Source organism: Canis lupus, chromosome 31 (genome assembly GCF_048164855.1).
Source record: "Canis lupus baileyi chromosome 31, mCanLup2.hap1, whole genome shotgun sequence".
NCBI lineage: Eukaryota > Metazoa > Chordata > Mammalia > Carnivora > Canidae > Canis > Canis lupus.
In genome coordinates, this window is record NC_132868.1 from 28807014 (window position 1) to 28819728 (window position 12715).

Consider the following 12715-nt stretch of genomic DNA (forward strand, 5'->3'; position numbering starts at 1 on the left):
AGACCATGACCTGAGCCAAAATCAAGAGTCAGATGCCTAACCCACTGAGTCACCCAGGTGCCCCTATGATAGGTTTTACTTAACACCCTCCTATTGAGACACTCCATGATTCCTCACAATATGTTTGCATTCACTTTAATGAATAATAAACACATTCTATTTAACTACAGTCGTGTTCTTAGTGATACTTGGCTTAAAGAAAATGACAATATGAATGGGAAAAGTAGGAAGATAAGCTGTTTTCTCAGAGTTCTATCAAATAGATAATTCATTCACCACCATATATTGAGGGTCTGTTTTGCACCAGGCACTGTGCTAGGTGCAGGGAATGTGGAGAAGAGACTTGGACTGCTCTCCAGCAATTAGACCTGTGGAACATGCAGAGTAGAAAATTTACGATCCAATTTAATGTTGTTGGCACCATTACAGAGGCATATACCTCTATAAAGATGTAGGACCACACACAAAGGAGGAACATCTTTTTCAGACTTACCACCTCTAGAAGTGTAAGATAATAAATTTGTGTTATTTTAAGCCATAAAATTTGTAATTTGTTGCAGCAGCAATAGGAAACTAATATATGGTACTTGAGCTTAATCTTTATGGCAGACTGTCCCAAGCATAAGCAAACGTAGACTAGCTCCTGTAGGACTTTTCAGTGGGTCTGTTTGGCTGCGTGCTTGGGAGCGTGACAGGGTATGTCAGGATTAGATCCTAAAGTGTCTTCCTCCCATGCAGAGAAATTGGAAATACTCTGTAGGTTGTCGGAGGCCACTGAAGGATTAAAAGCAGGACAGTGCGACAAGATCAGATTTGCATTTTAGAAGGATAGATTGGAGTCTAGAAGTAAGAGGAAGGAAGGGGAGATTAGGTACCCTAGGCAAGAGAAACGAGGAGGCCTATTTTGATCACCTTCTCTAACATGACCTTGCTTATTCCTTGAAATTTGGGGTCAGAGGACAGAAAAAATGATTGTGCTCTTTAAATATTTGAGATTCTGTCATGAGAAAGAGTGGTTAGGCATGGTCTGTGCCGTTCTAAGATGAAGGCATAAAGTCATAAAGAAATATTAAATGCATTATCGGGAAGCACATCCTTTTAAAATTTTTTATTATTTTATTTTATTTTTTAAAAAGATTTTATTTATTTATCGATGAGAGACACAGAGAGAGAGGCAGAGGGAGAAGCAGGCTTCTGCGGGGAGCCCCTTGTGGGACTCGATCCCAGGGCCCCCATCACCACCTGGGTGGAAGGCGGGCACTCAGCAGCCGCGCCACCCAGGCGGCCTGGGGAGCACGTCCTCATCATCAGTGGGCTAAAAACATACAGACCTCCCATTGAATTGGGACTCCTCTTTATTTCTTGCATCTATTCAACAAATACGCATTTGACTAGGGCGCAGCGGGCATCGGGCAAATGATAGGAACAAAAGAGACAAAGACACCGCCCTTGACGGAGTTTAATTTCTTTGCATGTTGTGTCTTTGCATATTGCGTTTAGAGACAACTTTTATATAATCGCTCAACCAAGAGGCACGCAAGCTCCCCATCAGGATGTCCGAGCAGCGATTTACACACCTGGGCGAGGTTAGCTTGCGGTGACCCCCCCCACCCGCCCCCCGGAAAGCCGGCGCAGGGCGGAGGCAGGCCACGCCCCTCCCGCGCTCGCCCCGCCCCCCCGGGCCGCAGCCCCGCCCCTCGCCGCTCGCCTCCGCCCCCACCCGCCCCCTCAACTTCCAGCTCTCGGCCCGCGGGAGTGCGGGCTCTTCTCTCGCGAGATCTTCGCTGCGGGGAGCCGGCCGTGGTGGCCGCGTTGGGGGCCGCGGGGGCTGTCGGTCGCGGCCGCCCCGCCGGGCTGGGTCTGCCTCAGGAGCGCTCGGTAGGTTCCGCGGCCGAGATGCGGCTGCTGGCGCGCGGGGGGCCTGGAGCGAAAGAGCAGGGCGGAGCCCCCGGGCTCGGGCAGGCCTGGGGCCGCGTGCGTGCGGCGCGGGCCGGAGCGGGCGGGAGGCCGCAGCCGCCGGGCGCGGGGCCCGGGTCGCTGAGGGGGCGCGGAGCGGTGCGCGGGCCGCGGCGGCGTCTGGGGAGCGCGCGGTGCCCTGGCCCCTCGGAGCTGCCGCGTGCGACTGGCTCTCGTCGGCAGCTCTGCGACGCGTGGCCGCCGTGTCCACAGACGGGAGGTTTGCGCGGAGGTGAATAGCCCCAAGGACTTAAACCCCACAAGCCGTTCTTTGTCTTTGCATCAAGGTGTGCGGAGACATGGAGTACCTGACGGACGCCGCCGGCCGCACCCCCGGACACATGTGAGTCGTACCCCCCGCCCCCACCCCGGTCCTTTAAATGTAAAAATATTAAAGTGAGTCTTTGAAACTTGCTGCCTGTGAGGAAAGCTTTTTTTTTTTTTTTTTTTCTTGAGGGGAATTCTTAAGCGAAAAGCTTTATTTCCTGAGACAATCGGGATCGTTTTTTAGTTGAAAAGTTTGTTGTGGTAAACACCTGCTGATTTAAGAGCGTTAAAATATTCGCTTTACGTCGTTCTCCGCTGGCACTGTGCCATGTGATAGCTAATTAGCCATGTGGGGCTATTTAAGTGTAAAATTAAAATGAGATAAAATTAAATATAAGCTCTTTAGTCCTAGCGGCCAGGTTTCAGGTGCCCAGTGGCCCCATGGGCCCGGCGGCTACCCTACAGAACGTCATGGATTATAGAACATTTCTGTACCTGCGGGTCTGTACCTGGGTGGCTCAGCGGTTGAGCACCTGCCTTCAGTCCAGGGCCTGATCCTGGAGTCCTGGGATCGAGTCCCGCGTCGGGCTCCCTGCGTGGAGCCTGCTTCTCCCTCTGCCTATGTCTCTGCCTCTCTCTCTCTCTCTCTCTCTCTCTGTGTGACTATCATAAATAAATAAAAATTTTAAAAAAGTACATCAAATAAAAGATTTTATTTGTTCATGAGAGACACACAGAGAGAGAGAGAGAGAGAGGCAGAGACATAGGCAGAGGGAGAAGCAGGCTCCATGCACCCGGAGCCCGACGTGGGATTCGATCCCGGGTCTCCAGGATCGCGCCCTGGGCCAAAGGCAGGCGCTAAACCGCTGCGCCACCCAGGGATCCCGAACAAATAAAATCTTAAAACATTTCTTTGGGACAACATCAGTGATCGCTAAACATCTTCTGTCTCAGTACACCTAGAGTTATGACACAAGTCCATTATACAGAATCACACTAGCCCTGATACTCTTCTTATTCTTTGACAATTTTTCTACTCTGTTTATTTATTTGTTTTCTAAAAGACTTATTTATTTACTTATTCATGAGAGACACGCAGAGAGAGAGAGAGAGAGAAAGAGAGGCACAGACACAGGCAGAGGGAGAAGCAGGCTCCACGAGAGAGCCCAATGCGGGACTGGATCCCCGGTCTCCAGGATCACGCCCTGGGCTGAAGGCGGCGCTAAACCCCTGAGCCACCCTGGCTGCCCTCTACTCTGTTTGAATGTTTACGTTTTGGCAGTTCTATACTGGCTCCCTAAAGAAAAATGTCTTCGGACGATAATAGATCTGTGATGACTATTCTTAACAGATCTATTAGACTCTCTCTTGACCCTTTGGACAACACCATACTTTGAGGATTTTTGGAATTATAGCCATCCTTGGATTTTTTGCTGCAGTATTCCAAGGTGCTACTTTATCTACAGCATCTTTGAAGATTACTTTGCCAGGTGTTTTTTTGTTTTTGTGTGTGTGTGTGTTTTTTTTTTAAAGATTTTATTTATTTCTTCATGAGAGACACACACAGAGAGGCAGAGACACAGGCAGAGGAAGAAGCAGGCTCCATGCAGGGAGCCCGATGTGGGACTCGATCCCGGGTCTCCAGGATCATGCCCTGGGCTGAAGGCAGCGTTTAAACCGCTGAGCCACCTGGGCTGCCCTGTTTTTGTGTTTTTTAAGCAAAGATATGGCCTCCCCTGAAGGCTTTTGTTTGTTTAACAACCAGTGCATTTATGAAACCTAATTTGAAAAATTTATGCTCTGTTTATTTAAGCTTGTGCTGTGAGTGTGGTGTCCCAATCAGTCCAAATCCTGCCAATATTTGTGTGGCCTGTTTGCGAAGTAAAGTAGACATCAGCCAAGGAATTCCGAAACAGGTCTCTATATCTTTCTGCAAGCAATGTCAAAGGTATGATGCGGTACTATTTTATGTTACGTAAAGTTGAGTTTTATATCTATATATGCTGATGTGACATAGAGGTACATAGACTAAAGCACACATAATTGAGATTTAACTTTTATTTATGTTGGTGTTGCCAGACATTTTAGGATTTGCAATTTTGTAGTGTACTTCTCTAGTTTGAACCCTGATAATCTGGTAAAGTTAGTGTAAATGTATTTGAATCTACTTTCTTTTAGTCTTATAAGGGTTTAATAGGTTTGGTATATACAGTTAATAGATATTGAGTTGGGTTTTTAAGGGTAAGTGAAAGCAGATTACTAAGAATATAATATTGTTATTATCATGAGGGTTTTTTTTTTTTTCATTTTAGTCACCAGAAGCTCTGTATGATAAACAGCCTCTTATGTTTTAATGTTTTAAATAATTTAGCAAGGTGTTTTAAAAATCTTGGTAAAATTCCAATGTAACTAAATGATTATAGTTAGCTGTTGAGTAACACAACCTGCCTAGTGACAGTGACCATATAAAGCTAATTGCCTGTGATTTCCCAGATGGATTAGGACTCTAGTGGTTCTTAATTTTTTTTGAGGGGTAGGGGGAATGGTTCATGAATCCTTTTGGGAATTTGAAACTACCTTTTCAGAAAACATACTTAAAACGTACGTATATACAAGCACATGAAATTTTTCTGTACTGTTTCAGGGAATTTATAGTTTGCAAGTTTGTGGCAAGTATGATACTTGATCAATTACAGCTACTTGCTGTACTTTAAAGCATGGTGGAGTAGAAATAAAAAGCACTGGACAAAGAATCAGGAGACTTAGTTTGTGTTGGATTTCTCACAAACTAACTTTTTGAAACTCTGTCAGTTAACCTTTCTAAGCCTTAATTTAATTTCCCCATCAGAATGAAAGCACTTTATTAGAAGGCAGATAAAACCCTTTCTGACTCCAAAAGCATCCTTATAATAAAAGGACCTGTATAAGGTTTTTGAATTAACCTTTAAAAGTGAGAATCCGGTCCCTGGCTGGCTCAGTAGGTAGAACTTGCAACTCTGGATCTTGGGGTTGTGGGTTTGAGCCCCATGTTGGGTGTAAAGATTACATAAAAATAAATTCATAAATAAAAGTGAAAGAACATTCACTTAACTAGTATAGCAAAAACAAGCACTCGTATAGTGTATTTAGAAGTATTATGTATTTAACAAATGTTTGTTGAGCACTTCCTATGCTTGGCACTATCCTGAGTCTTGAGCAGGCTGGATTAAAAATCTTAAAAGCATTTGTCCAGGGATTGAAAATTTAATTTAATTAGGTTTTATGTAAGATTTAAAAACAAGTTTTACAATTTAAAATTTGGGAAGAGACTTGGAATAGATGAACAGTCTGAACTACTGTTGATATTTGGTATGAGGTACTAATATACCTTTTTTGTGTGTGAGACATCAATTCTCAAACATTTTAGATGTTTACTATAAACCATTTTAATGCCATTTTAAGATGATTTCTTACCTTTCAGAGTATAGCTTCAAGGAACTCTTAAGCATTTTGTCAGACCTCACTGGAATTCTTTGCTGGTGTTTGAAGTAATAAGTCCTTTGTAATACATCATTTCAGATTGGCTTTCTCAAATATACCTAGGATTTCACTTTTTAATTAAGCCAATTGAAAGTTTTTTTGGAACTATTAAATATACTTGGGTTAAATGCTGCATGTCAGTCTTGGGAATTACTATATCTGATTAATCATCATTGTTATATCCACAGATTCACAGTGAAATTTTTGTTTTTCCTGGGAGATGGTGGTTTTCAGTATATTTTTTTTCTTAGGTATTTCCAGCCGCCTGGAACTTGGGTACCGTGTGCATTAGAATCCAGGGAACTTCTTGCTTTGTGTTTGAAAAGAATCAAAGCCCCTCTTAGTAAGGTAGGTCAGTCAGTTTTAAAATAAGTTTTTTGTGGATATGTGTTTTTGTTTTTATATTTTAATCTCTTGTTAGAAAATCCTATATGAGTAGGTTTTCCAAAAGTAAATGTTAACATTGGTAAGTATGCTACTACAAACTGCTCATTTTTAAAGTTATGTATATTATTTTTTTATGGAAATGAAAATCTTTTTTGCTTTAAAAGATTTAATGTAGAATAACTTTTTTCATTGTTTATAGAGTCTCATGCAATAATTTTTTTCTGAAAATATTTATATAAAACCATCACTAAACATAATTTAGAAGATGATAATATTAGGGCTATGATATTCAGTTTCTTTTTATTTTCAGTATTGCTCTAGAAAGAAAATACTTGTGCCTGTTGCTTAAAGTCAGTGCATCAGGGTCTCCAAAAAACAAATAGAATTTTATCCTGTTTTACCTCTCTGCATAACACTTTCAGTTTTCTTTATGTTAAAATTTATGACTGACTCATTTCCACCATGTATTTTTTTTTTTTAAGATTTTATTTATTTATTCATGAGAGACAGAAAGAGAGAGAGAGAGGCAGAGGGAGAAGCAGGCTCCATGCAGGGAGCCTGACACGGGACTCGATCCCAGGTCTCCAGGATCATACCCTGGGCTGAAGGCGGCGCTAAACCAATGAGCCACCGGGGCTGCCCCCACCATGTATGTTTTTAATTGAAATGGACTCTTGGTTTGAAAGTCTTCAGATTCTCTTTTAAGCTCTGATAAAATTTCATGTAACAGTTCTTTGAAATTTTTTCCTTTATTATTTTTTTTTCTCCCTGGAATTTCTGTTAGTCAAATGTTGGCCCTTCTGGCTGAAAACTTTGTCTTTTGCCCCTTATATTGTTTTTAATCTTTCAGTCTTTTTTTCTGTGTTCTTGGTGATTTACTTTGTCTTCTGGTCTCTATATTGGTTGTTTTTTTGTTCCAGCAGTGACATTTTTATGTTCCAGAGTCTTTACTACAGTCTTTTTTTTTTTTTAAGATTTTATTTATTTATTCATGAGAGGCCCGGAGAGGCAGAGACACAGGCAGAGGGAGAAGCAGGCTCCTTGCAAGGAACCCAATGTGGGACTCTATCCTGGATGCCAGGATCACGCCCTGAGCCGGAAGCAGATACCCAACCACTGAGCCACTCAGGCGTCCTGCTTTGTCATAGTCTTAATGTTTTTGATGCATTCATTTTCTTTTTTCTTTTTTTCTTTTTTTTTTTTATTTGAGTGTAGTTGACACAGTGTTAAATTAGTTTCAGGCATACAATGTAGTGATTTGACATCTTATGCTGTGCATACAAGTATAGCTACCATCTGTTACCATACAACACTATTACATGACTGTATTATCTGTGCTTACCTTTCATCCCTGTGACTTACTCATTCCAAAACTGGAAGCTATATTTCCCACTCCATTTACCCATTTTGCCTATCTCCACAGTCTACTTCCCTCTGGTAATCATCAGTTTGTTTTCTGTATTTATAAGTCTTACTCTGCTTTTTGTTCATTCATTTGTTTTTTAGAGTCCACATATGAGTGATATCATATGATATTTGTCTTTCTCAGTCTGATTTATTTCACTTAGCTTAATATCCTCTAGATCCATTCATGTTGTTGCAGATGGTAAGGTCTCATCCTTTTTATGGCTGTGTAATATTCCATTCTCTGTATACCACATCTTTATCCATTCATCTATTGATGAACATTTAAATTACTTCCGTATCTTGGTTGTGGTAAATCATGCTGCAGTGAACATAGGAGTGCATATATCTTTTCGAGTTAGGGTTTTGTTTTCTTGTGGGTAAGTATCTAGTAGTGGCATTTTTGGATCATACGGTATATCTAACTTTTTGAAGAACCTCCATACTGTTTTCCATAGTGGCTGTACCACTTTACAATAGCAATGCATTCTGTTGAATTTTTGAATTTTTCTGAAGGTATGATAATAGGTTTTTAAAAATTTCCTTCTGTTTCCTACTTTGTCTCTGGAGTCAGTTTTTTTGTGTAATTGGTCTCATTTTCATACTTATGGCTTTCAGGCTTTTGTCAAATGTCTGGTGAGCCTTAATAGTTCATTAGTTCATTCAGCAGTGTTATATTAAGTGTCAGCTCTGTGCCAGTCTGCTTTTGGTGTTGGGGATATAGTAGTGAATGACAGAGTCAAAAATGTCTGTCTAGGTAACTGTTATTCTAGTTGGAGGAGTAGCCACTGAAATGTCTAAATTCTGTAGAAGAATAAACCAGGAAGGGGATAAGAACTGCATAGGGAAGAGTTTGATTTAAAATAGAGGGGAAATAAACAAACAAACAAATAAATAAATAAGAGGGGTTAGCATTATATGTCAGGTATACTCAAATAAGTGAAATAGAGTGGTTAGGTAAGGCCTCACTGATAAGGTGACATTTGAGTAAACATTAAAGGCAGTATGGGAAGGAACTGTGCAGAAATCTGGAGGAGAGAATTATGGGTAGAGAAAACAAGTGTTAGGCTAGAGGCAGGAGCATAGCTGTGAGGTTAGCCTGGAGTGGGGAGGGAAAAAGTAGTGGGGGTTGAAAACAGCAATTGTGGAAAGTCACAGAGGTTGGGTTTTTACTCCAAGTGTAATGGGTATAGAGGGTATAGGGTAGAGTAGTAAAATGATGAAAGATTTATGATTTATCAAGAACCCTTGCAGCTATGTTTAGAGTACGTATGAGGGAAATGGGGGTGAGGGTAGAAGTGGGGACCTTTAGGAAGTGATTGTAGTAATCATGAGAAATGATGCTATTTGGATCAGTAGTGGATGTGGTGAGAAGTGGACAGTCTGGATCTACGTTGAAGGTAGTCAGTAGTATTTACCGATGAATCTGAATGTATGTATATGACAGATGAGTAGAAGGATTATTTGATTTCATGTTCTTGACTTGATCAACCAGAAGGAGGGAGTTGCTGTTAGTAAGGTAGGGAAGACTTCAAGAGGAAGCAGGTCAGTGTGAGAGAGATTAGAGCTATCTCATAGTGGTACTTAGATGTCCATTAAACATAGAAGTAGACATTGTAGGCAGCTTCTAAATAAACATTGATCCAGACTGGAGATGATGAATTTGGAATATAGATGGTTTTTAAAGCTGTGAAATTGAATGAAATTTCCAAGACAGTTTAGATAGAGAAGGGAAGAAATTTGAGGACTAAATCCTGGGGTCTTTTACTCTTAAAAGCTTGAGAAGATGGTAAACCAAAGGAGACTTAAAAAGGAGTTGCTAGTGAGGTAGATGAAAAATTAGATGAGTGTAGTGTCTTGGAATGTAAAGGAAGTATTTTACAAAGGAAGTGACTGGCTATGTAATTTGCAGCTAATGGGTCAAATTCTGTAGATGTAGCAATGTGAAAATCGTTAATGACTTTGATGAGCAATTTCTGTTTAGTGGTGGAAATAAAGACCTAATTTGAATGAAAATGAGAGAATAGGAGAACAGGAATTGGAGATAACAAGTATAGATAATTTTTTTGAGTAAAGGGAAAGAAATAGGATAGTGGGTAGAGGGGGAAAAAAGGGAAGGGACCCATTTCTCAAGGTATGAGGTTAAGGGCGCCTGGGTGGCTCAGTTGGTTAAGTGTCTGCCTTCTGCTCAGGTCAGGATCCCAGGGTCCTGGGTGAAGCTCTGCATTGGGTTCCCTCCTCTGCCTCTGCCACTCCTCTGCTTGTGCTCTCACTCTTTTTCTGTCAAATAAATAAATAAAACATTTTTAAAAAGGATATGAGATGTTAGAGTATATTTATAAGCTATCTGGGAGTTGAGTACAGAGGGAAAAATCTGTGAAACTGCACAGAGACAGAATACTTGACTGTGAGATGACCTTGAGGAGTGGAAAAGAGAAGATAGAGCATACTAGTGGAAGAATATCAACAAGTATTTGGTACTTACTCTCTCCCAGGCACCATTTTGGGACCCTGGAGTATTTTGTGGAACAAAATAAAGGTCTTTGCTCTCTAATGGGGCATTCTTAAGTTTGGTCTTAATAGGAGCTAGGACAGGTTGTCTGTAGTAATAGAGAAATGTTTGTAAGTAGGAGCTTCTGGGAAATCTTCTTATTACTTTTTCTAATTGAGAAACAAAAGCCTGGGGAGGAGTTATGAAGGAAAAACTGTTAGATACTTGAGGAGAGAAGGGAAGGTATGAAACACACCTCCAGAGTGGGAGAGAGAATGTACTAGAATGATGTATGATTGTTGCAAAGGTTACTGTTAGAAATTTAAAGACTAGCATTTCTTTAGCCTCATCAGCTGCACAGGTAGGGCATAGAATAGGTAGGGCACTGGATTTAACAAAGTGATTTAGTAATGACAAGGTGAAATGAGAGTGGGACCAAGGGAATTGAGTGTATGCATGAGAATGATTTTGATGATCTTGACATTTAAGCTAGCATATGATGGAAGTGAGTAGAAAAAGGAGGTAGGAGGGATAGTGAAAAGTGGTAGGATGAATAGATTGTAGGTTGCAGTAGGTTGAAGAATTTTTGGTGCTCAGGAACTAGAAAAGTGAGCTGGAAGGTTAAGAGGTGGGGGTCAAGAAGTGGGATATTTGGAGTTGAGATTTTGGAGGGATTTCAGTTATTGATAAAACTTATTGGTAAAAGATATGAGTAGCTAAGATAGAAGGAGGACAAGATCTTGGGGAAAGAGGACTCAAAGAATGGAGATGCTAGGGTTTTGTGGGGATTATCTATGAGGATATTGAAATCACCAAGTATTAATATTGTTGGAAAGAGCAACAGTGAGCCAGGAGCCTAAATAAAGTCTTTGAGAAATGAGAACATGTGACCTTGCAAGAGTTAACAGATGTTTATAACAAAGAAGGGGTAGCATAGCCTTCAGATTCAAGACTGGGTGTATTTAAGGAGGAGGCAGGGAGAATGGTTTGGAATTAGTAGTTAAGAGCAAAGAGGACACCTCTGGCTCTTGGTCCAGTGATAGGAATGAGAAAAAAAATCATTCATTAGTTTAATTATCTGCAGGGGAACAATATATATAATCAGGAGATTAGAAGACGAAGTGGGGATCCCTGGGTAGCGTAGTGGTTAAGCATCTGCCTTTGGTTTAGGTCATGGTCCTGGGGTCCGGGATTGAGTCCTACATCAGGCTCCCCATGGGGAGCCTGCTTCTCCCTGCTTGTGTCTCTGCCTCTCTGTGTATCTCTCATGAATAAATAAAGTCTAGGGATCCCTGGGTGGCACAGCGGTTTGGCGCCTGCCTTTGGCCCAGGGCGCGATCCTGGAGACCCGGGATCGAATCCCACGTCGGGCTCCCGGTGCATGGAGCCTGCTTCTCCCTCTGCCTATGTCTCTGCCTCTCTCTCTCTCTGTGTGACTATCATAAATAAATAAAAATTAAAAAAATAAAATAAAATAAAGTCTAAAAAAAAGAGAAAGTGAAGGGAATGTTCAGCAAATAGACTGAGGATTTAGGAGGTTTTGTTGTTAGTGAATGTTGCATTCCAGAGGGCACAGTAAAAGGGTTTCAGAATTTTGGGAGAGGTGTTAGATGGGACAGAATGGGAAGTATGTGGAACCATATAGAGATTAGAGTGTGGGGGATTAGAGGTAACAAGTGTCTGGGACTGTTAAAAAGAATAAAGGGTCCAATAAAGTTGATCAGTTCTGATTGTCTGAGGCTGTGTTGGTCAGTGTTGAAGTTAATTGTCAAGGGTCTTCTCTCCATTTCTGTAGATGAGGTTGGAAGCTGAGAGAAGGGCAGTATTAGAGCCCTTGGGCCTTGACCCTTGTGGGTGGATAGAGGCTGAAGGAGTAAGAAACTACTGTCACTCTGTGTACCTGGTGTGGCTTTAGTGGAACCAGTCACATTAAAAGGGTTTTACTCTATAGAGAGTGCTGCGTCTATAACAGCTAGTCTAGTTCTCACCAGACAGGAGCTGATAAAAAATTATCATCTGCCCACTGATGTCTCCAAAATCTGTTATCTACAACAGTTCAAGTTTCTCCATAGAATTCCAAACTGACTACATTAACATCCACTGAACAACTTCATTTTAGGGATCTCATAGATAAATCCTCTTAAACTCAAATATCTGAAACCAAATGTAACATCTTTTCTCCTCATCAAATCTGTTCTCTATTTGTTTCAGAAAAATAGTTATTACCTATATGCCCAAGATGGATATTTGAGTGTCATTCTAAAATCTGTTCTTTTCCTCCTTCCCGTATCCAGTTGTCATATAGTCTTGTAAATCTTCTTTCCTAAATAACTCTTGGGTCTTTCTACTTTTTTTACTTCCAGCACCTTTCAGTTCAACTCACCTGCAACTCCTGCCCAAATTAATGAAATAACCTCCATTTTTGTTCCTCTTCCCTCTTCCTCAAAACACCCATTTTAGCTATATTGAGCTACATTGAGGTCCTCACGTATAGCACACTTTTTGACCTCTGCTGATATATCAGTGAGTTACCATTGTGGATTCAGTGTTCAGCATTAGACCCCCTCTGATAAGCCTTTTTTTAAAAGCCAAATACTTAATATAGATAGAATAATCCAAGTAGAAACTTTTGTTTATGAGATTTCTAGTAGATGATTAAACACCAGATCTTTGCTTTCTTCTAAAAAGTAT

At 41.1% G+C, this 12715-nt stretch overlaps 1 protein-coding gene across 1 annotated transcript in view; it reads left to right on the forward strand.

The window, feature by feature from the left end:
• Window positions 1-1732: 1732 nt before the first annotated feature.
• NMD3 (NMD3 ribosome export adaptor) overlaps window positions 1733-12715 on the forward strand; it is a 32339-nt gene continuing 21356 nt past the window's right edge. The window contains exons 1-4 of the mRNA XM_072807920.1: window positions 1733-1878; window positions 2244-2299; window positions 4037-4171; window positions 5994-6090. Coding sequence (XP_072664021.1) covers window positions 2256-2299; window positions 4037-4171; window positions 5994-6090 — 276 coding nt within the window. The 5' untranslated portion in view covers window positions 1733-1878; window positions 2244-2255. The remainder of the gene's footprint in view (window positions 1879-2243; window positions 2300-4036; window positions 4172-5993; window positions 6091-12715) is intronic.